Genomic DNA, 23172 nt, shown 5'->3' with positions numbered 1-23172 from the left:
TCCTACTTTTCGAATTTTACGGGCCGTACTCCCATACTGCGGCCCGCGGCAGTCGGCGGCCGGCCGTGCTTGCAATCTTGGGCTGTGATTACGGGCATGGCCGTGTGCATGAGGCCTTAGTGTACATGCCTGACAATAGGGTGGAGCCTAACCGATGTCTGTTTCCAAGGGCAACCAGCAGAATTTTGAAAGCAGTTATGGATCTAAGTGAAGAAAAAGACACGGAATATCATCAGCGGACCAGCTGACAGGACATGGTGGACAACCCCTATAAAATGTTCAAATATAGTAGGCCTCATTTATCAACTGACATATTGGCCACGGTGCTCAAAGCAACCAATCAGAGCTCAACTTTGATTTCTTAAACTGCTCTGGAAAAATAAAAGCTGCACTGTGATTGGTTGCTATGGCTAACAAAAACACAATATCTGTTATGGTCAGGCTGAAAAAAGATCAGGCTGAGGGGCTCCCCCAGCCCAGAACCCAATGGATATACAAAGGTGTCAACAGTCCCGATATTGGTGGTGATGTCCCATAAATCGAACTACAAATGGGCAGAGTTTATTCCAATTTTCATAAAAAATTTAGTTTTTATGTGATTGGTGGGCATTCCCAGGCAGTTCGGGGGCGTGGCTAAAAATGATCCAAATTTTGGGATGCAAATATTCATAAGTATGGATATATTATACCGCCATTTACCTATTTAACTGCTCGACAAGTTTTTTTGCTGCTTTCTCCTTTGAATCAAAGACTTCCAGGAGTACGATGATGTCATATCGTGACACAATCTGAAAGAGAAAGGGATGGATGTAGGTAAGATGAGCTGCACATATGGAGATATAATCAATTTGATATTAAATTACGTAAAAATGTAAACAATTGCCCTATTTTAAGATAAATGGCGATCCCATATTTACTATATACAATCGCAATATATTCGTGGTTATGTTCGAACCATGGATCGCTGAGATCGTGGGGTAAGGTACAATCAGGGTTGTATATGAGGCAATATATATTATGTATATTGAATGAAGCACAGATTTTCTTATTCTATAATGTTTAATGTCGGGTTACTGTTAGGGTATGTTCACACGCAGTGGTCTCCGATGTAATTCGGGCGTTTTACGCCTGAAAAAACGCTCCTCATACGCCTACAAACATTTGCCCATTGCTTTCAATGGGAATTACGATGTTCTGTTCCCACGAGCCTTTATTTTACGCGTCGCTGTCAAAATACGGCGCGTAAAATGACGGCTCGTCAAAAGAAGTGCAGGACACTTCTTGGGACGTTTTTGGAGGCGTTTTTCGTTGACTCCATTGAAAAACGGCCGTGAAAATCGCCTGAAAACAGCTCCATATTTTCAAACATTTTTGCTCACTGCGTGTGAACATACCCTTAAAAGGGTCTCCTGACAATAAAATGAACACAAGGACCCCCGATGATCATCTGTAATCTGGGGGGACCGGCAGCAAGTGTTCAATATCCCTGCAGCTCCCCCACAGGTTAAATGAAGTATTACACAGTGCAATGGAACTAATGGGCTATTTCTGTAATGCACAGACAGGCCGGGTCCTCCAGAGAAAGAGAAGTGCTCTTTGTGGCCACTCTCCGCTCTGACTAATAGATCACTAATAGACCCCCCTATTAACTCAGAATTCCCTAATACAGAATTTGAGATCCAGGGAACCCCGATAAAGATAATTTCCCACCTTAATTAATAGAATATTCAGTAAATACAAGTCCTTGAGTCGTCGCCTTCTGCCAAGGTATAAAATATTGAATTCAACTGTTACTAGGTAAGAACACCATTACAGGAGTTGCCACCCAGCTTTTCTAGAGTCCAGAATGACAAATGTGCCCACTTATACAGATGTATCCCTGGATAAGTATTTGCCATTCAGGAAAGGCTGGGTGAAAACTCCACTTGAAGCTGCAATTGTGACCATATTGGATGACACCCAGCTTTCCCAGAAACAGATAGGCCAGACATAATTGAACACCATTTTTGATACGCGTTTTAGAAGATATTAGTGATCGCGTGTAAAGGGAATAAAAAAAAGTTCTACAACTCAAGTCACATTAAGAAACTTCTGCCTGGAGTTGTGCAACTTTCTTCCCTGGCACCCTGGCATCCTGTGAGTGGTCCAGTGCCCAGCCCCGACTTTACCCGTCTTACTCAGATGTTTCATCTATTCCAGAACCTGACATTGTCTGCACCCACCTTGGTAAGGATTGGGAGCACTTTGCTGTCGGAGCATTTCTTCAGCCCAAACCTTCGGACATTGAACGCGGCGATCTTCATTGCTTTAAACCGTCTGCGTGAGAAAAGAGAAAAACAAGACATTTCCTTACATCACACGAAGTATCGTTGGAAACCACAATCTCAGCTGACACTTCTTCCTGTGCAAGAAACTGGTAAACATGAGCAGAACATTAAGGCCTTGCCTATAAATGAGACATATGTCTCTGACCCCCCTCGACCCTCTGTGATCAGCATAAAGAAGATGCAATGGCGTCTTTACTGCAGTACTCAACACAGCGCCACTCTCGCCTATGTGACTGTGTCTGGTACTGCAGCTTATACCTATTCACTTAAAGGGGTTGTACAGGATTAGAAATACATGGCTGCTTATATCTAAAAACAGCATTATACTTGTCTTTGGGTTGTGTCTGGTATTGCAGCTCAGTTCTAGGGGCTGAGCTGCAATACCACAGATAACCTGTGGACAAGTGTGGCGCTGTTTCTGGAAGAAAGCAGTCATTTTTTTCTAATCCTGGACAGCCCCTTTAAATAGGGCTGAGCTGCAGTTGCTGCGCAGATAAGAACATTGCTTTGTCACATACTGTGTTATCTTACTAGGCTTGAAGGGATGCGTGAAAGTTGCTGATCCTGCGAGAAACACATGTAAACAGCTCATTATAGTAGCAATTTAGAGCGCTATTTGCAAAAGTATTGGTCCCCTTTAATAGTTTCTTAGAACATATTAATGGGTTAATGCTTCTGTATACATCATACAATATAAAGGTAATATGATTGTTAGAATATTCTCCCAGCTGGGGATACACAAAGGTCTATCCTAGAAAATGACCAAGAACTTTTTTATTTTTTATTTGCTATGCTATCTAATTGATTGTCTTTTTTTACATTACAGATAGGGCTGGTTGTTTTTTGTTTGTCTTTTTGTTTGTTTTTTATACCATTTTTTGGTAATATTTTTTTTCTGATGAGGGGGGTAATAGGTGCAAAAATGATCAACAAATTTACATTTATATAAATATATGTATATATTTCTTTCTTTTACACTATATGTTACCTAATAAGACATAAAAAGAGCTTTGAGGGAACTTTCAAAATTGACATTTTTTTTTTTTTAAATGAGCCTGACCTGCTATACCAGACATAGCCTATGGACAAGAGTGGCGCTATTTCTGAAAATAATAATCTTACTTTGAATCTCATACAATCCCTTTAACAGGTCGCAGGTCAGATTTTGAGTATGGTTGGGCTTAAAAGTAATAATCCCTATTAAGGCTCTTTTCACATCTGCGTCTTGACTTCCATTTATCTGACTGGCACCCAGCGACTCCTTTGGGGTCTGTCGGGTTCCTTCATTGTGTCTGTCATTTTGACGGTAAGAATAGTGCTGCAGGCATCCTGTCAAATCTGCCGAAATTTGTGAATGGACCATCCGACCAATGTGAACAGAGCCTTACAATGGCATAGCTGGGCTAAAATATAAACTGTAGTCCTATTGCTATGATATTAAAAGTCTTAGAAGGTTTACAAGGGTTTGTTTTTAGGCCCCATGCACACGACCGCCCCCCCGTAATCACGGATGTCTACGGACAGTCAACCGTGCTTCCATTATATAAAATAAAATAAATAGGACATGTCCTATTTTTTTATGATAGATTTCTATGACCTTCCCATAAATTTACGGGAGGGTGTCCGTCGGTCATAGAAATGAATGGGTCCGTAATTACGGCCAAAATTTACGGTCGTGGACCTGGGGCCTAAGTCAACATTTCTGAAACGTTAATCCTTTCCTCTTTACTTCTGTTTTCTTCTCGTTATTCTTTTCTATAAAACAAGTCGCTTCAGATTATGGAATTTGAAGAATCTTCTGGGAACAGCTCAGGGCAACAAACCTATTATATGTAAGTGATTGACAAAGCGTCTGATACAGCCCAAGAAACCACAGCGGTGTATCACAGGCTCGCAGCAAATACAGTGAGTTGCTTCATGCTAATAAGTGAACACTACAATCATCCTAAAGGGGGTAGTCTGGCATTTAATAAATGTGGGGGGTCCCATATTCAGGAATTTCATATTAGCCATAGTACAGAATCGCTACAAAGGGCGTCCGAGGACCTGACACGTTTATGCATTACATAAACAGCCCATTGATATTGATGAGAAATGTGTAATTCTTCTTATTTCCTCTGGAGGTGCTGCAGGGAAATTGCTGCCTAGTGTCACTACGGATGATCGCTGGGGATTCCAGCAGCATAACACTCTTATTGTCCGGGGACCCTTTAAACAAAGAGGGATTATCGAGAGCAGATAACCCAATTCAGGTATCAAGGTATAGTTGATGCAAAGGTAAAGGTACGCTAAACGATATAATATAAATAGAGCTACAATCGCTCCAACTTCTTAATGTAGTGCTGATTCTGAGGACCACTTTTTGTGGCTTGAAAAGGATACTGATCCGGTAGAGAAACAAAGAAAGACTCCCCCTCCCCCAGCAAGAACCCCAAAATCAATACTCAGGGACAATTTTGAACACACAATATAATAGCAATTTAAAGCCCTGTTTGCAAAAGTATTCAACCCCATTAATAATTTCATTACCGTTTTAAAGGGCAAATACTTTAACTATAATAATATTCTGTTTTAATAGTCACTTTGCTCTGCTGAATTAGAATTGAGATTAGAATATCTGTTTCCGTCTTATATTTTGGAGAACACAGATACGGAAAAAATCAACAGATCTTAAAAATTACAAGTAATACTACCATAAACAGATATACGTAAGTTGTTTGCAGACTTAGATTGAGTCTTTGCAGCAACTTAATGATATAGTAAATCTATATATCCTCATTGTATAATTCATAGTCATGACTTACTGTTGTCTCTGGAAAGCTCCGTATCACTCTGAGGTAGAGAGCTCAATCTATGGGGGATCCCGCAGAAAATCGTCCCTTTATATCGAACAAACAGGAAGAACAAGTTTTTTCCTTCCCTAAACAGCAGAAGGTGTGTAACTACAATATATACCACATGTGTCCAAAAAGTCACAATACAGTGGCTACGTAAATATGACTCCGACTATTAGCATGTAACCTCTAATTGCTTTGGGTGTGGTTTTTCGAGACATGATAAAGATCACTGTGTCTCACGCTCCATATGCTCTTCTTTAAAGGGTTTGAATAACTACTATAATATAGCCCCCTATGTACTAGAATATAACTACTATAATACTGCCCCCTATATACAAGAATATAACTACAATAATACTGCCCCCTATATACAAGAATTTAACTACTATAATACTGCCCCCTATGTAAAAGAATATAACTACTATAATACTGCCCCTATATACAAGAATATAACTACTATAATACTGCCCCCTATGTACAAGAATATAACTACTATAATACCGCCCCCTATATACAAGAATATAACTACTATAATACTGCTCTTATATACAAGAATATAACTACTATAATACTGCCCCCTATATACAAGAATATAACTACTATCATACTGCCCCCTATATACAAGAATATAACTACTATAATACTGCCCCTATATACAAGAATATAACTACTATAATACTGCCCCCTATATACAAGAATATAACTACTATAATACTGCCCCTATATACAAGAATATAACTACTATAATACTGCCCCTATATACAAGAATATAACTACTATAATACTGTTCCTATATTCAAGAATATAACTACTATAATACTGCCCTCTATATACAAGAATACAACTACTATAATACTGCCCCTATATACAAGAATCTAACTACTATAATATTGCCTCCTATATACAAGAATATAACTACTATAATACTGCCCTCTATATACAAGAATATAACTACTATAATACTGCCCCTATATACAAGAATATAACTACTATAATACTGCCCCTATATACAAGAATATAACTACTATAATACTGAATCCTATATACAAGAATATAACTACTATAATACTGTTCCTATATTCAAGAATATAACTACTATAATACTGCCCTCTATATACAAGAATATAACTACTATAATACTGCCCCTATATACAAGAATATAACTACTATAATACTGCCCCTATATACAAGAATATAACTACTATAATACTGCCCCCTATTTACACAAGAATATAACTACAATAATACTGCCCCCTATGTACAAGAATATAACTACTATAACACTGCCCCTATATACATGATTATAACTACTATAATACTGCCCCTTATATACAAGAATATAACTACTATAATACTGCTCCCTATATACAAGAATATAACTACTATAATACTGCCCCCTATATATAGGAATATAACTACTATAATACTGCCTCCTATGTACAAGAATATAACTACTATAATACTGCTCCTATATACAAGAATATAAGTACTATAATACTGCCTTCTATATACAAGAATATATCTACTATAATACTGCCCTCTATATACAAGAATATAACTACTATAATACTGCCCCTATATACAAGAATATAACTACTATAATACTGCCCCCTATTTACACAAGAATATAACTACAATAATACTGCCCCCTATGTACAAGAATATAACTACTATAACACTGCCCCTATATACATGATTATAACTACTATAATACTGCCCCCTATATACAAGAATATAACTACTATAATACTGCTCCCTATATACAAGAATATAACTACTATAATACTGCCCCCTATATATAGGAATATAACTACTATAATACTGCCTCCTATGTACAAGAATATAACTACTATAATAGTGCCCCCTGTATACAAGAATATAACTACTATAATACTGCCCCCTATATATAGGAATATAACTACTATAATACTGCTCCTATATACAAGAATATAAGTACTATAATACTGCCTTCTATATACAAGAATATATCTACTATAATACTGCCCTCTATATACCAGAATATAACTACCATAATACTGCCCCCTATATACAACAATATAACTACTATAATACTGCTCCTATATACAAGAATATATCTACTATAAGGGCATGCCCACACGTGGCGGATTTCCTCCGCAACTGTCCGCATCAATGCCGCACAGAATCTGCATTGCAGATTCTGCGGCGGATCTGCCCAAAATGTGCAGTAAATTGATGCGGACTAGCTGCTGCGGACTGCGGGAAAAGTGCTTCCCTTCTCTCTATGAGTGCAGGATAGAGAGAAGGGAAGCACTTTCCCTAGTGAAAGTAAACAAATTTCATACTTACCGGCCGTTGTCTTGGTGACGCGTCCCTCTTTCGGCATCCAGCCCGACATCCCTGGATGACGCGGCAGTCCATGTGACCGCTGCAGCCTGTGATTGGCTGCAGCCGTCACTTAGACTGAAACGTCATCCTGGGAAGCCGGACTGGAGACAGAAGCAGGGAGTTCTCGGTAAGTATGAACTTATATTTTTTTTACAGGTTGCTGTATATTGGGATCGGTAGTCACTGTCCCGGGTGCAGAAACAGTTACTGCCGATCGCTTAACTCTTTCAGCACCTTGGACAGTGACTATTTACGGACGTCTCCTAGCAACGCTCCTGTAATTCCGGGAGCCCCATTGACTTCCTCAGTCTGGCTGTAGACCTAGAAATACATAGGTCCAGCCAGAATGAAGAAATGTCATGTCAGAAAAGCAAGACGCATCCGCAGCACACAACATGTGCATGCCAGCTGCGGACTTCATTGCGGAATTTAGAATCTCCATTGAAGTCAATGGAGAAATTCCGCCGAGTCCGCAACCAGTCCGCCACAACTCCGCAACATCCCTTGCATGCTGCGGACACCAAATTCCGCTCCGCAGCCTATGCTCCGCAGCGGAATTTTACGCATCGTCTAAACGAACACTGCTAAATAAAAGTGTAAGTCAATGGAGAAACGGCTCCGCTGCGGATTAACGCTGCGGAGTGTCCGCAGCGGAATTCAAGTGCAATTCCGCTACGTGTGAACATGGCCTAATACTGCCCTCTATATACCAGAATATAACTAATATAATACTGCCCCCTATATACAAGAATATAACTACTATAATACTGCTCCTATGTACAAGAATATAACTACTATAATACTGCCCCCTATATACAAGAATATAACTACTATAATACTGCCCCCTATGTACAAGAATATAACTACCATACTACTGCCCCCTATATACAAGAATATAACTACTATAATACTGCTCCTATATACAAGAATATAACTACTATAATACTGCTCCCTATATACAAGAATATAACTACTATAATACTGCCCCTATATACAAGAATATAACTACTATAATACTGCCCCTATATACAAGAATATAACTACTATAATACTTCTATATGCAAGAATATAACTACTATGATACTGCCCCCTATATACAAGAATATAACTACTATAATACTGCTCCTATATACAAGAATATAACTACTATAATACTGCCTCCTATATACAAGAATATAACTACTATAATACTACCTCCTATATACAAGAATATAACTACTATAATACTGCTCCTATATACAAGAATATAACTACTATAATACTGCTCCTATATACAAGAATATAACTACTATAATACTGCCCCTATATACAAGAATATAACTGCTATAATACTGCCCCCTATATACAAGAATATAACTACTATAATACTGCTCCTATATACAAGAATATAACTACTATAATACTGCCCCCATTATACAAGATTATAACTAATATAATACTGCCTCCTATATACAAGAATATAACTACTATAATACTACCTCCTATATACAAGAATATAACTACTATAATACTGCTCCTATATACAAGAATATAACTACTATAATACTGCCCCCATTATACAAGATTATAACTAATATAATACTGCCTCCTATATACAAGAATATAACTACTATAATACTACCTCCTATATACAAGAATATAACTACTATAATACTGCTCCTATATAGAAGAATATAACTACTATAATAATGCTCCTATATACAAGAATATAACTACTATAATACTGCTCCTATTTACAAGAATATAACTACTATAATACTGCCCCCTATATACAAGAATATAACTACTATAATACTGCTCCTATATACAAGAATATAACTACTATAATACTGCCCCCATTATACAAGATTATAACTAATATAATACTGCCCCCTATGTACAAGAATATAACTACTATACTACTGCCCCCTATGTACAAGAATATAACTACTATAATACTGCTCCTATATACAAGAATATAACTACTATAATACTTCTATATACAAGAATATAACTACTATAATACTTCTATATACAAGAATATAACTACTATAATACTGCCCCTATATACAAGAATATAACGACTATAATACTGCCCCTATATACAAGAATATAACTACTATAATACTTCTATATACAAGAATATAACTACTATAATACTGCCCCCTATATACAAGAATATAACTACTATAATACTGCTCCTATATACAAGAATATAACTACTATAATACTGCTCCTATATACAAGAATATAACTACTATAATACTGCTCCCTATATACAAGAATATAACCACTATAATACTGCCCCTTATATACAAGAATATAACTACTATAGTACTGCCTCTATGTACAAGAATATAACTACTATAATACTGCTCCTATATACAAGAATATAACTACTATAATACTGCCCCCTATATACAAGAATATAACTACTATAATACTGCCCCCTATATACAAGAATATAACTACTATAATACTGCTCCTATATACAAGAATATAACTACTATAATACTGCTTCTATATACAAGAATATAACTACTATAATACTGCCTCTATATACAAGAATATAACTACTATAATACTGCCCCCTATATACAAGAATATAACTACTATAATGCTGCTCCCTAAGTACATGGGCATAAGATAAGATAACTGAGGAGGGTGGGGGAGCAACTACTCTACAGGTGAAAATCAAGTGAATCAGCCGAAAAAGTCCAACATGGCTGATTCATTATCACACCTTGGAACACTGAAGGGGGTCTGGCAGCCTCTAATACACAGTAGCCTTTACATATCTGTCTAGTCCATGCTTGGATTGGCTGTTGTTACATATAAATGGACATTTAGTTTTTAAATAATCTGCAAAATACAAGGAAATATCTGAGATAATTATCATTTTATTTAGCTGCACATCTTTGTAATTGAGGATACAACTATTCCCTTCATGAATTAATATCAGACTGATTGACACTGTGGGGGCATAATCTGAAATGTAGCGCAATGTAGAGACATTTGGGGTTTATTTACCCCTTTGGGCCACACAGATGACATTGCAGCATACGGTGACCCTGTACAGCAGCATATGGATCTGTATAATGGACCTGTAGGTACTACGGTAGGTGTACTGCTGTACGGTGCCTCCAATCGGTGCTCTATTCTCCCCCTATAAGCAACAAGGCAACCAATGGAAAATGCTGCATTTTTCTCTTTCTGTATGGATTCACAAGTGCGGCACGGTGGCTCGTTGGTTAGCACTGTTGCCCTGCAGCACCGGGGTCCGGGGTCACAATCCCACCAAGGACAACATCTGCATGGAGTTTGTTTGTTTGTTCTCCCCATGTTTGGTGGGCTTCCCCCAGGTCCTTTGGTTTTATCTGACACTCCAAAATCGTTCCCTAGGGCATGGTCACACGTGGCGTATTTCTGCAGACACTGTCCGAATCAATGCCGCACATAATCTGCGTTGCGGATTCCGTTGCGCCTTTGCCTAAAATGTGCAGTAAATTGCTGCGGATTAGCCGTTGCGGATTCAGGTGAAGAGTACTTCCTGCTCTCTTTTAAAACATTCCATCTCAGTCTGGCTATAGACCTCGAAACACATAGGTCCAGCCAGAATGATGAAATATCCTGTTCGTAAAAGCAATCCGCAACGCAACACACATAACATCTGCAGATTCCATTGCGGAATTTTGCAACTCCATTGGAGTCAATGGAGAAATTACGCCACAAGTCCGCAACAGCCAGTGTATGCTGCGGACACCAAATTCCGCACCGCAGCCTATGGTCCACAGCGGATTTGTCCGCAACATCTGCACGAAGACAACTAAAAAGGTGTGGAAACCAATGGACAGACTGTCTGCTGCGGATTTCCAGTGCGGACTGTCCGCAGCGGAATTCCACAGCAATTCCGCCACGTGTGAACCTGCCCTTAAGGAATTGGCTTGCTAAGAAATTGGTCCTGATGTGTGGGTGTCTGAGGTTGGGGGAATTACATTGTAAGCCCCATTACGGAAAGGGACCAATGTGAGGGATGACAATGTTTGTACAACGCTACAGAATATGTTAGTGCTATATAAGGCCCAAGAAAAAAGAAAAATCAGGATCTAAAGAAAAATGTAAGTCTTTTTATAATCCACCCATTCCCACATAGCCAGATCATTGCATTGAGCAGTAGAGTCAGGCTGCTATACAGCACTTAAAGGGGCGGCTCACTTTAAATAACATTCATATGTGATGTAGGGGTACCTATTGATTTCTAAGGTTGTTATGTAATTCTTTATTTGTTGGAGTTCCACCAAGAATCCAAGCAATCCATTATGGAGACAACCCTGCAGTGAAAAGTGGTTGGCCAAAGAATGTTAGGGTCTCTTTAAGAAAAATCACCAAATGCCTGTTATTTCTTTGGGTCTTTGTGCAATCTCTTCTCACATCTGCTGAATGACTGCTCAGCTCCCTGTTATAATCACTTAAAATTCTTTGTAACCTCCAGAAAAGGTGCGGTGTTATTGAGCGCTATCCAGTTCCAGGACATATCACATTTCATTGCTCAGATCCTTATTATGATCAGGTTCAGAACACGGACGTGAAGTCTCCTGTCACTGGCTCAAAGTCTCATAATAAGTTATAGTGAAATGAAAATTCCTTCTTAGTACCATAGTTAAAGAGAATCTATCAGTAGAAGCCCATTTTTTGGCTTCGGATCCACGATCATTAGGATTAGGAGCATGATCTTGCCAACGAATTATCAGAATTTTTGCATTTGGGGGCCATTGCAGTTGCCTCGTGACCATGATTTTGAAATTTTGAACATTATCTTTTTGTCAGAAGAGTTTTACTCCTGGGACCCCAGGCGATCAGCTCTGATCTATCGGTGAATCTGGGAGCAAGTGTCCAATTCCCCTGCAGCACAGCCAGAGGACAAATGAAGCATTACACCATGCCTAGTGAAGTCAATGACCTGTTCATGTAATGCACAGACATCTCGGGTCCTCCAAATGAATAGACACCCTTATTAGCTGCTCACTGCTGAATGGGGGACCCCTGTATTAGTTCAGAATTTTTAACCAGGCAGAAGACATCCACCAACCTACAAAAACAGCAACAGAAAAATAACATCCAATATCTGATTGGATGGAGGTTGAAACTTTTCTATGCAGTTACTAGCGAAGACTTCTATTGCTGTTTGTTGTCACATTCTCAAATGTTTTACAATTACTAATTGATCGTGTCGCAATGGGTGGAGGGAGGGTCGTCTTTATCCATGGCATGGTGCCCAGGGCTAAACACACCACTGCCGCATTGTGACACCCCTGCCTTTGGCGCCAAGAGAGCTTGTGACGACCATGCTCTTTATGTTTCTATGATTCTAGATGGAATAAATGAATCAGGAAAGTCTTGCTATTACAAGGGTGTAGCTACCAGTCTGAGGACCCGTGTCAAAACATGAAGGTGTGTGCCGGAAAACGGCGTCATAAGTCATTGTTTGTGCATTTGCGTGTGCTCCCCAGATCATCATCATCATCATCAGTGTCAGAACCTGTCTGTATGTTGTGTTACATGACCATTTATTCCCTGGTTATGTTCTTGGCCATCTTCTAGGCTGAAAAGTATGAAAAACCAGTGTCTGTGTGACTGTGTGCATGCTGACTTGCTACAAACCATCTCACAGTGTCATGGTGGTGTGAATGATAAACCTTCCTAGACATTAGATGTATCCATCTATCATGAAATTACTTTAATCCGGCATCCATTAGTCCATAGAATTCATATACTCAAGCGCTTGCTTCTATTGAAGAACTGAAATATCATCCGGACACTTCGTCCTTGTATCACCAAATCTCGCCGATTTCCTGTTACTGTTCGTGTCTAACCTGTAGATAACAAATTTCCGGGATCCATGTGATCCTTAGATCCAGAGACTAGGAAATAACACCGCATGGGACATTTGGGTTTAGTGATTTGTACTGTTGCACCTGGAACTCTATGCCCACTGACAAAGTGAAGTTCTAAGTTTGAGCCACTAGATGTCGCCACATTATACGTTATGGTTCTGCGAGCAAAACAGATGAATTAAAGTGAATATGTGGCAAATGTATTTATTTATTTATTTATTTTTCCGTTTTGTTTTTTTTGGTGTCGTTTTTTCTTTCTTTCACAAGGTGGGAAATATTAAAAATGAAATCATAATTTGACATGTTTCCCTCTGTTGGCCACCAGAAGGAGCACTTCCCATAATTACGGCAAGGTGAATCAGGCAAAGCAACCTGACTTACAGCTGCTGTAAATGTGAGAGGAAGACTCTCTCTACTAGTGACCACATTCACCACCCCTCCCTATTTTGGCTACAAGCCAGGAGGCACGCAGTATAATGGCATTTCTCCCAACTTTTTGGACAGTCAAAGAGGGACACTTATTGTTCACTTTGTAAAACATCCATTTTTTTTATGCATATCTATATGGTTGAATCGTTTTTAGTTTAAATATTAGCACAAAAATAATCTATTTGTGGACATTTTTAAGATCCGAATTGCACCAAATAATGCAATAATATACAAGTTGAAGTCTAATATACAGTTAGAAACCAGACGGATGGTTTTTGGAGCACTATAGTAGTAATAGTATTAACGCAAATCTATTTCCCAGGTCAAAAAGAGGGACATGTAAGGCGCAAAAAATGGCAGTCAAAAGTAGGGACTGTCCCTCAAAAACAGGGACACTTGAGAGGTAACGGCCCATAGCATTCTACTATGGGCACTGTATTATGGATGTATACAATAAAACGCATACATAAGCCCTAAAGGGGAAAAAAAAGCTTGTGTGCCTCTCTTGGCAACTGATTGATTCTGTGGAGAGAATGATAGGAGTCTTACTTTACGACTATTGGTGGACTCTTACCAGCCATCATTTTATGAAATGGGAATACCCCTTTAATTATATCTGTTACTGGGAAAGTGGGATAACAACAAATATATCTGCCATTACAGGTCCCACAGGTGTCACCCAGCTTTTCCAGAGTCTTGAACGGCAAATCTGCCTAGCTATGCAGAAATATGTCCTTCACTGCTGTATACATAATTTAGGCAAATTTCCTGTTCAAGACTCTAGAACCCAACAGATATGACTAAGAATAACTGAACAGAATATCTAAAGGGGTATTCCCATCTAATAAAGTCACTTGGATATGCCATCTCTTTATGATCTGGGACCCCCATCGATCCCGAGAATGAAGGGCAGACAGAGGCTTTTAACATAAGGCTGGGTTCACACGACCTATTTTCAAACGTAATGCAGGCGTTTTACGCCTCGATTTACGTCTGAAAAAACGGCTCCAATACATCGGCAAACATCTGCCCATTACTTTCAATGGGCTTTACGATTTTCTGTGCCGACGACCTGTCATTTTACGCGTCGCTGTCAAAAGACGGCTCGTAAAATTACAGCCTTGTCAAAGAAGTGCAGGACACTTCTTGGGACGTATTTGGAGCCGTTTATCATTGACTTCAATGAAGAACAGCTCCAAATTACGTCCGTAAAAGACGCCACGCAAAACGCGAGTACATGCAATTACGTCTGAAATTCAGGAGCTGTTTTCTCCTGAAAACAGCTCCGTAATTTCAGATGTAAATGCAGTTATCGTGTGCACATAACCTAATTCTCCTTGCAGTGAAGTACCCACTAATGGAGCCCTTTATGGGTTTTGTTAGCCACGGGGGTGGGTGGGGGCATTCCTTCGTCCACCTGCAAACTGCTGATAACTTAGCCATGTACTTAGAGCAGTCACTGTGACCAGGTATGATCGGCTTCAGGTGCTCATCCTTACATGACTGATCAATGACTTTGCTGCACCGGGCATAGCATGGGTCTTTAATGCCCGTCTGTCCTGCAGCTGTCCATTCTTTTAGTCGATTATATCTCATTGACTCAGCACAGATCATGGCTTCCCATTTTGTCATTGCAAATATCCACCAGTAGATGAAGACCTGCACAGTATGGGAGAATCTGAGAATAGGCTTAAAAGCGATAGCATCTTAGGGGTACCCAGAGGTGGGACAGTTTCAAAATACACCCCTAACCAAAACCCTCGGTCCCTAAAGTCCAATTGTTGGATCGACAATTATTAATTTAGTTGCCCCACCAATCCCTAGCATTCAGATTTATAATACATACTCCCCATCCCCTCTACACGTGTAATTCTCAATGCAGGATTAGAAGGCCACCCTTCATGTATCTGTAGTAGGGTCCGTCTTTTCCTGCAGATTTTCTCCCAGCTCCTTCCATCACCTCTTTCAGACAAAGTACTGCTTTGATTTTTTTTTCTATAAATTACGCCCCTCTACCTCAATGGTGCCCTAGACTGCTGCCTACTCCTCCTAACCCTTGTACCTGCTCGATGGACACCAATAGGGTTATCGTTTTCCTTTCATCTTTACTGTAGTGAATTAGAAAGTGGGACCGCCTAACCTCAAAAAAAAAATGAATTCAGGTTTTGAGATTTTTTAATTTGGCGATTTGGAAAAGATCCTGGGCAATGAAAATGGTGATGTGTTCAATGTAGAAATATTTTACGGAATAGGGCTTTGTATCATCAATCCAGATTTCTTTTTACTAAAGCTGTTTGTACTTGGGGAGGGGGCAGGGCGCTCTTTCTATCAACCTCATTTTCAAATACCTTATTATGACCCTCATCTACTATCCAATAAGGACTATAAAGAGGTCCCTCTGGGGGGGCCTGGCCGTCCATGTATTACATGAACAGCTCACTGATTTCAATGGGAACTGCGTAATGCCTCATTTCTCCTGTGGCGGCACTGTTGGGAAATTGAACACTTACTGCCAGATTTCACCACAGATTACAGCTGATCACTAAATTCTCCCTTATGTGTTGTTACTAATTAGAAAGCTCATTTTTAAACTAAGCAAGAAAATATTGTTCCCATAACACTAATTTTCGTGTTTCCCAGAAGACCGTTCTTTTTGTTTATCAGACATAACAGTCCATGGACTCTTTGCTATATCCTGATGAGACTCTCTCAGACTCGGCAGTCTCGGAGCCCAATCTCGATCCAGAATGTAAACGACTGTGTTTAGCTTACGGCTTTTAAGATCCAGCTGTTTGGATGTATGGTTTGATTCTGAGGTTTTGTTCCTCTTTTCATAATGTGCTACCAGAATAAACATACCTCCCCCTCAAGTCTTTGATAGTGCGCAGCTCCCACCCCAATTATGTCAAGTGTGTACATATGAATTATACTGGGATCCTGCCTTGATGTGGTTACACCAGGATGGGAGGCCTTGTCCGACATTAAAAATACAAATTTCAATTCCGCAGAGAGAGAGGATTTAGGTTAGGAAGCAAACCCAAGACCTTTATTTTTTCATCTATTTTAAGCTATTTTCTTTTTTAGCAAAAAACACAATAAATAGATGTCGCCTGGAACCAGTTAGTGCTAAGGACTTCAAGGAAAAGCCTCATTTAATGTGGTATCCTTCATAAATTCCGGACACTTGTTCTTTTTATATATCTAAAGGGGTTGTTCTGCTGCTGGGACTGCCAGTGATCAGCTGTGATCTATGAGGGAACGTTGCAGCAAGTGTTCAATTTCCCTGCAGCGCCACCACAGGGAAAATCAAGCATTGCACAGTTCTCATTGAAATCAATGGCCTATCCGGGTAATGCATCAATGTGCTTGGTTCTCCGGAGTGGGAGATGCTCTTTGTAGCTGCTCTCCACTCTGGTTAATAGATAAGGGACCTGAATGACCCCACTCGAAGAAGCTCGGAGAAGCTCAAGGGGGTAAAAGTACATTGACCCACACAGATTAAAACCTCTAATGTGTTGAATTCCCCAGCAGTGCCACCGCAGGAGAGATTAAGTATTACACTGTTTCCATTGAAGTAAAGAGAACATGAAATCTGCCAAACCTTAGAAAAAGACATGGACCACACAAGCACTTTATAATAAGAAAATATATATTTTTGACACTTCTGGTGTTTGTTTTTTGGTAACTATCTATATTTAAAAAAAAAAATTGAAATATTCTAGTTTTTACACTGGCTACTAGAGCATTCATAATAGGCTGACATTTCTTGTTTTCTACAGCTCACTTTTCAGCTTTGCTGTGTAGACTGGGACACAATCTGCAGAGGGTGGGGTCATTAAAGGGACAGTGTCATGATTTTTTTAAATTAATTTATGTGTTTTTATTTAATAAAATAATTGACTTTATTTATTTTTCTAAACACAATGTTTTTTTTATTAACACTTTCTTACTGTACTAGGGGCTGCCATGTTTTATTTCATCTGTGTATGTGTCTCTTAACGACACATACAGAGATGGAATACAGCAGCTACAGTGGATAGGACATAATGAACGGCTCCCGTCCATCGCCTCTCTATACTGCGCAAGCACAGTTCAGAGCGACCCAGCATAGAAGCTGGTTTGTAGGGGGAAAGCCGGCGCCATTATGAAGACCGGCCGCACTGCAGGTAAGGTGTGTGTCTCTATCTGTCTGTCTCTCTCTCACAGCCCCCCTCTCGCGTCCCCCCCGATTATTAGGGTATGTGCACACACAAAATCAAAAACGTCTGAAAATACATAGCTGTTTTTTTTTAAGGGAAAAGTGCTCCCGATTTTAAGACTTTTTTTTAGCAACTCCACGTCTGAAAATCGGAAGCAGAAAGCCTACAAACATCTGCCCATTGATTTCAATGGGAAATACGGCGTTCTGTTCCGATGGGGCGTTTTTTTACACCTCATTTTCAAAAAACGGCACGTAAAAAGACGCCCCCAAAAAACAAGTGCATGTCACTTCTTGGGACATTTTTGGAGCCGTTTTTCATTGACTCTATAGAAAAACAGCTCCAAAAACGGCCGTAAAAAACGCGAGTTTGATTAAAAAACGGCTGAAAATCAGGAGCTGTTTTCCGTTGAAAACAGCTCCATATTTTCAGATGTTTTTCTAGTAAGCGTGTGAACATACCCTTAGCCTTTTGGTGTGTCCTATAGCTTCTGCCAGCTGCCATTTGTACAATCACTCCCAAAATGGGAGCCGGGCACTGCTTAGCAATTTGAAGACACCTTTTCCTGGCTTGTAGCCAAAAATAGGGAAGGGGGTGAGATTCCCTCCCACATTTTACGGCAGCTGTGAGTCAGGTTGCTTTGCCTTATTCACCTTGCTGTAATTCTGGGAAGTGCTCCCTCTGGTGGCCAATATAGGAAAACATGTCAAATTATCATTTCATTTTTAATACATCGCACGTAAAAAATATAATAGAAATAAGTAACTTACTTAAAAAAAAAAAAAAAAAGGTTTAATTCGCAACACATTCCCTTTAATGACAGCTCTATTGTACTGCTGTAGGCCTAGATAAGGAAGGATAGAAACACTATACACACAGCTAAGGGTATGTTCACACGCACTAATTACGGACGTAATTCGGGCGTTTTTGCCCCGAATTACGTCCGAAAATAGCGCCTCAATAGCGTTGACAAACATCTGCCCATTGAAAGCAATGGGCAGACGTTTGTCTGTTCACACGAGGCGTATATTTACGCGCCGCTGTCAAATGACGGAGCGTAAATAGACGCCCGCGTCAAAGAAGTGACCTGTCACTTCTTTGGGCGTAATTGGAGCCGTTACTCATTGACTCCAATGAATAGCAGCACCAATTACGTCTGTAATGGACGTGGCGTTCAAGCGCCTGCACATGCCGTTACGGCTGAAATTACGGGGATGTTTTCAGGCGGAAACATCCCCGTAATTTCAGCCGTTACGGACGCTGTCGTGTGAACATACCCTAAGACTGCAACTGCAGCTCCACGCCCTGGTCTGCGTGGGGGCAGTGCTCAGGGCTGGCTTTAGTTTTCTAGGTGCCCTGTGCAGTATCTTCTATTGACATCCCTCCTTTTTGTATACCATATAGCGTCTGAATAATCGAATAATACAGTCTGAAAATAGCACTGCCCAATCAATAAACGAGGATGAAGCTTCCTTAGCCGGCCCAGGCAGTACTTCATCTATTCCTGGAGACTATATTAGTCTATGGACATTAATCTGTCCATTAACTCCCATTCATTGCAGCGGCCATAAAGCTTATACACCCTGCTGCACTGTCTATACAGATGCTACAGGAATGAAATGTGTGTCTCCAATATGGATTCCCCTGGAACATTCTTTTTATATATGTTATATATGTTCACTTTATTTATTTCTCCATCTGCAAAACAAAGGAAAACAAAACTGGTAAGTTTTAGTAAATTTTCTATTACAGGGGCTGCACAGGACTACAAAAACATGCCTGCTTTCGTCTAAAAGCAGCACCTCACCTGTACATAAGTCGTATCTGGTTTGCAATTGAATGGAGCTGCACTGCAATACCACGCACAACCTGTGGACAGGTGTGGCGCTGTTTTTCTAATCCTGTACAACCCTTTAATAATTGGTCAATCAGGGAATTTATTAAATTAAATTTCAGACTGAAAAATAAAAGTTGTGTCACGAGACTCTTGCAGCTTGGGAATTCTGGCGTATAGAGGCAGCTCCTGGAACGACATCATACGTTTTCTGATTTTTCCAAAACAACAATCGTGTTTCTCATCTGGGCTGTAATGTAGCATGAAGAAGTGGCTTCACGTTTTCACTTCCAGATGAGAAGAAAAGGAGGAAGGAAGAGATTTTCACATTCCCAATCTACATATTGGCCAATAGGCTAAAACGCTGGGAATTTGATCCTCATAGCTGATGACATCATCAGTACTCAAAGCAATTCTGAGGCCATTATGGTTGAAATGGCTCCAAATTTATCTTCCATTCTTACAGGAGTTTAGTAATTTTATTGAAATCTGAGTGAGGAAAATGATTTAAACACATTGGCGTCAGGAGTGGATTACAATTAGTGCAATCTGGGCATGTGATCTGGGCCACAGGCTGAAAGGGGGCCCAGTTCGCCCCAGTTCTCCCGAACCGTTTGTTAAAATTACAGCCAGTTCAGAGAACCAGGGTGAAGCGGAACCTCTCACCCAATTGCATCCGCGTCCTTAGGATGCGGATTCAATTGATCACTATTGCGCTGGTGAGACAGGAACTATCGGCCCATGGTATCCTTAATCCGCCCCTGATTGGCGCACACAGGTCTTGTAAGATGACGTCACCTTACCTTTGGTTATAAGCGCCATGTTCCACAATCACCAGTATAGGACGTATGTTCTAGAATATTTCAGCCCAGTGGAGCTTGAAAAATGTGCCAACACCACTGTCCGCATCAATGCCGCACCTAATCCGGGTTGCGGATTACGGCTGCGGATCTGCACAAAATGTGCAGAAAATTGATGCGGACTAGCTGCTGCGGACTGCGGGAAAAGTGCTTCCCTTCTCTCTATTATCAGTGCAGGATAGAGAGAAGGGACAGAACTTTCCCTAGTGAAAGTAAACGACTTTCATACTTACCGGCCGTTGTCTTGGTGACGCGTCCCTCTTTCGGCATCCAGCCCGACCTCCCTGGATGACGCGCCAGTCCATGTGACCGCTGCAGCCTGTGCTTGGCCTGTGATTGGCTGCAGCCGTCACTTAGACTGAAACGTCATCCTGGGAGGCCGGACTGGAGACAGAAGCAGGGAGTTCTCGGTAAGTATGAACTTATATTTTTTTACAGGTTGCTGTATATTGGGATCGGTAGTCACTGTCCCGGGTGCAGAAACAGTTACTGCCGATCGCTTAACTCTTTCAGCACCCTGGACAGTGACTATTTACAGTCGTCTCCTAGCAACGCTCCCGTCATTACGGGAGCCCCATTGACTTCCTCAGTCTGGCTGTAGACCTAGAAATACATAGGTCCAGCCAGAATGAAGAAATGTCATGGCAAAAAAGCAAGACGCATCCGCAGCACACATGACATGTGCATGACAGCTGCGGACTTCATTGCGGAACTTAGAATCTCCATTGAAGTCAATGGAGAAATTCCGCCATGAGTCCGCCACTGCTCCGCAACAGACAGAGCATGCTGCGGACACCAAATTCCGCTCCGCAGCCTATGCTCCGCAGCGGAATGTTACGCATCGTCTAAACGAACACTTCTAAATAGAAGTGGAAGTCAATGCAGAAACGGCTCCGCTGCGGATTAACGCTGTGGAGTGTCCGCAGCGGAATTTAAGTGAAATTCCGCCACGTGTGAACCCAGCCTAAGTCAATGGCCAATAGGGTCTTTCGGCCGCCGCCGGTGTCTGTCATGCAATGGATCTGGCACAGTGTGGTGATTGCTGCAGCTTCGTTAAAGAGGTTGCCTTTGAATCTCCTTAAACTTCGCAACTTGTAGGGTTTGTCCACATGTAGCATAAACACGGCAGATTTTCCGCAACGGATTTCAATGCGGACAATCCGCAGCGTAATACAGTATCAGCAGAATGGATGAGATTTGAACAAATCCCCTTCTTTCAATGTGTGGAATTTTTACCCCGTTCTCTATACTTCTCCGACCAGGCCGGCCTCCTGGGATGATGTGTTATCCCATTTGACTGTTGCAGCCAATCACAGGCTGCAGTGGTCACATGGGACAAAACATCATCCCAGGAGGCCGGACTGCACGGACATCAGAGGGACGCCTTGCCATGGCTACGGAGACCGGGATAAGTATAAGCTTTTTTTTTTTAACCTGCTGTTTTTCGCAGCGGACATTCGGCGCAAAAAACTGCACTTGGAATTCCCTGCGGGGTCCAGGGCGGATACGCTGTGTACTTTTTGTAGGTTTTATTTTTTAGGTGAACCTCATAGTCATGTATATTGCTGCATGTCATACATTTTAAGTCCATGTTCACACAGGGCAGATTCGCTGCGTAAAAGTACATAGCGTATCCGCCCTGGAAGCCGCAGGGAATTCCGGCTGAAAAACCGCGCCAAATAGAAAAACCTAAACTCATACTTACCCGGTCTACGTAGTCATGATGACGCGTCGTGTAGCCCATCCTCCTGAGATGACATTTCATCCCATGTGACCGCTGCAGCCTGTTATTGGCTGCATCAGTCACATGGGATAAAACATCATAAAAGCATAATTTTTTATCTAGGTTGCAATTTTTGCAGCTGAATCTGAGCTTTTCTACCGCAAAAATTGCAACATATTGTAATTGTTGCCGGTTTTACCTCTCCATTGAATTCAAAGGGGAAAACCTGCATCAGGAAAGCAGCGATTCCGTAGCATAAATTGACATGCTGAGTATTAAAAAAACCGCACAACAGGTCGATTTGTGAACGTTTTTCAGCAGATTTTTTGCGCAGCGTCTGGATGAGATTTGTTCAAATCTCATCCACTTTGCTGCTACTGCATTACGCTGCGCATTTTCCGCAATGAAATCCGTTGTGGAAAATCTGCAGTATTTACGCTACGTGTGAACATACCCTAAAACTAATTCTATTATTATTAGTATTATAAATTTATTTTTCCATTTTCTCCCAGGTGACGATCTTCCCGAGTGACCCACTGTTACATAACCATCTGACGATCATCTTTGATACCCGTATTCATGAAACGTGGGGGAAAAAAAGCGCTTGAGGATCAAAAACAAGATTAAACCACATCTGTTTGGGCTTAAAGGACAATGTCTATATAGTTCAAAGTTGTTTTCCGTTTGTTAAAAAAAAAAAAAAATTCCAGCTGTTTTTTATCT

The 23172-nt window shown here is 40.5% G+C and overlaps 1 protein-coding gene and 1 long non-coding RNA gene across 3 annotated transcripts in view; one reads left to right on the top strand and one right to left on the bottom strand.

Annotated features, from left to right (window-relative positions):
* The window catches only part of LOC142658192 (deoxyribonuclease gamma-like), a 13899-nt gene extending 11516 nt beyond the window's left edge, over positions 1-2383 (bottom strand). The window contains exons 1-2 of the mRNA XM_075834054.1: positions 2223-2383; positions 700-788 (exon numbers count right to left, since the gene is read on the bottom strand). Coding sequence (XP_075690169.1) covers positions 700-788; positions 2223-2345 — 212 coding nt within the window. The 5' untranslated portion in view covers positions 2346-2383. The remainder of the gene's footprint in view (positions 1-699; positions 789-2222) is intronic.
* LOC142658193 (uncharacterized) lies at positions 430-23172 on the top strand. 2 transcript variants are annotated; one of them, XR_012850051.1, is made up of 4 exons: positions 430-813; positions 2200-2416; positions 4095-4159; positions 22962-23172. It is a non-coding gene; the product is annotated as an uncharacterized LOC142658193 (long non-coding RNA). The 2 variants fall into 2 exon arrangements; XR_012850050.1 differs by having other exon boundaries at positions 4095-4232.

The sequence above is a fragment of the Rhinoderma darwinii genome, chromosome 7 (assembly GCF_050947455.1).
Source record: "Rhinoderma darwinii isolate aRhiDar2 chromosome 7, aRhiDar2.hap1, whole genome shotgun sequence".
Classification (NCBI taxonomy): domain Eukaryota; kingdom Metazoa; phylum Chordata; class Amphibia; order Anura; family Rhinodermatidae; genus Rhinoderma; species Rhinoderma darwinii.
This window is presented reverse-complemented; position numbering and strand designations above follow the sequence as displayed.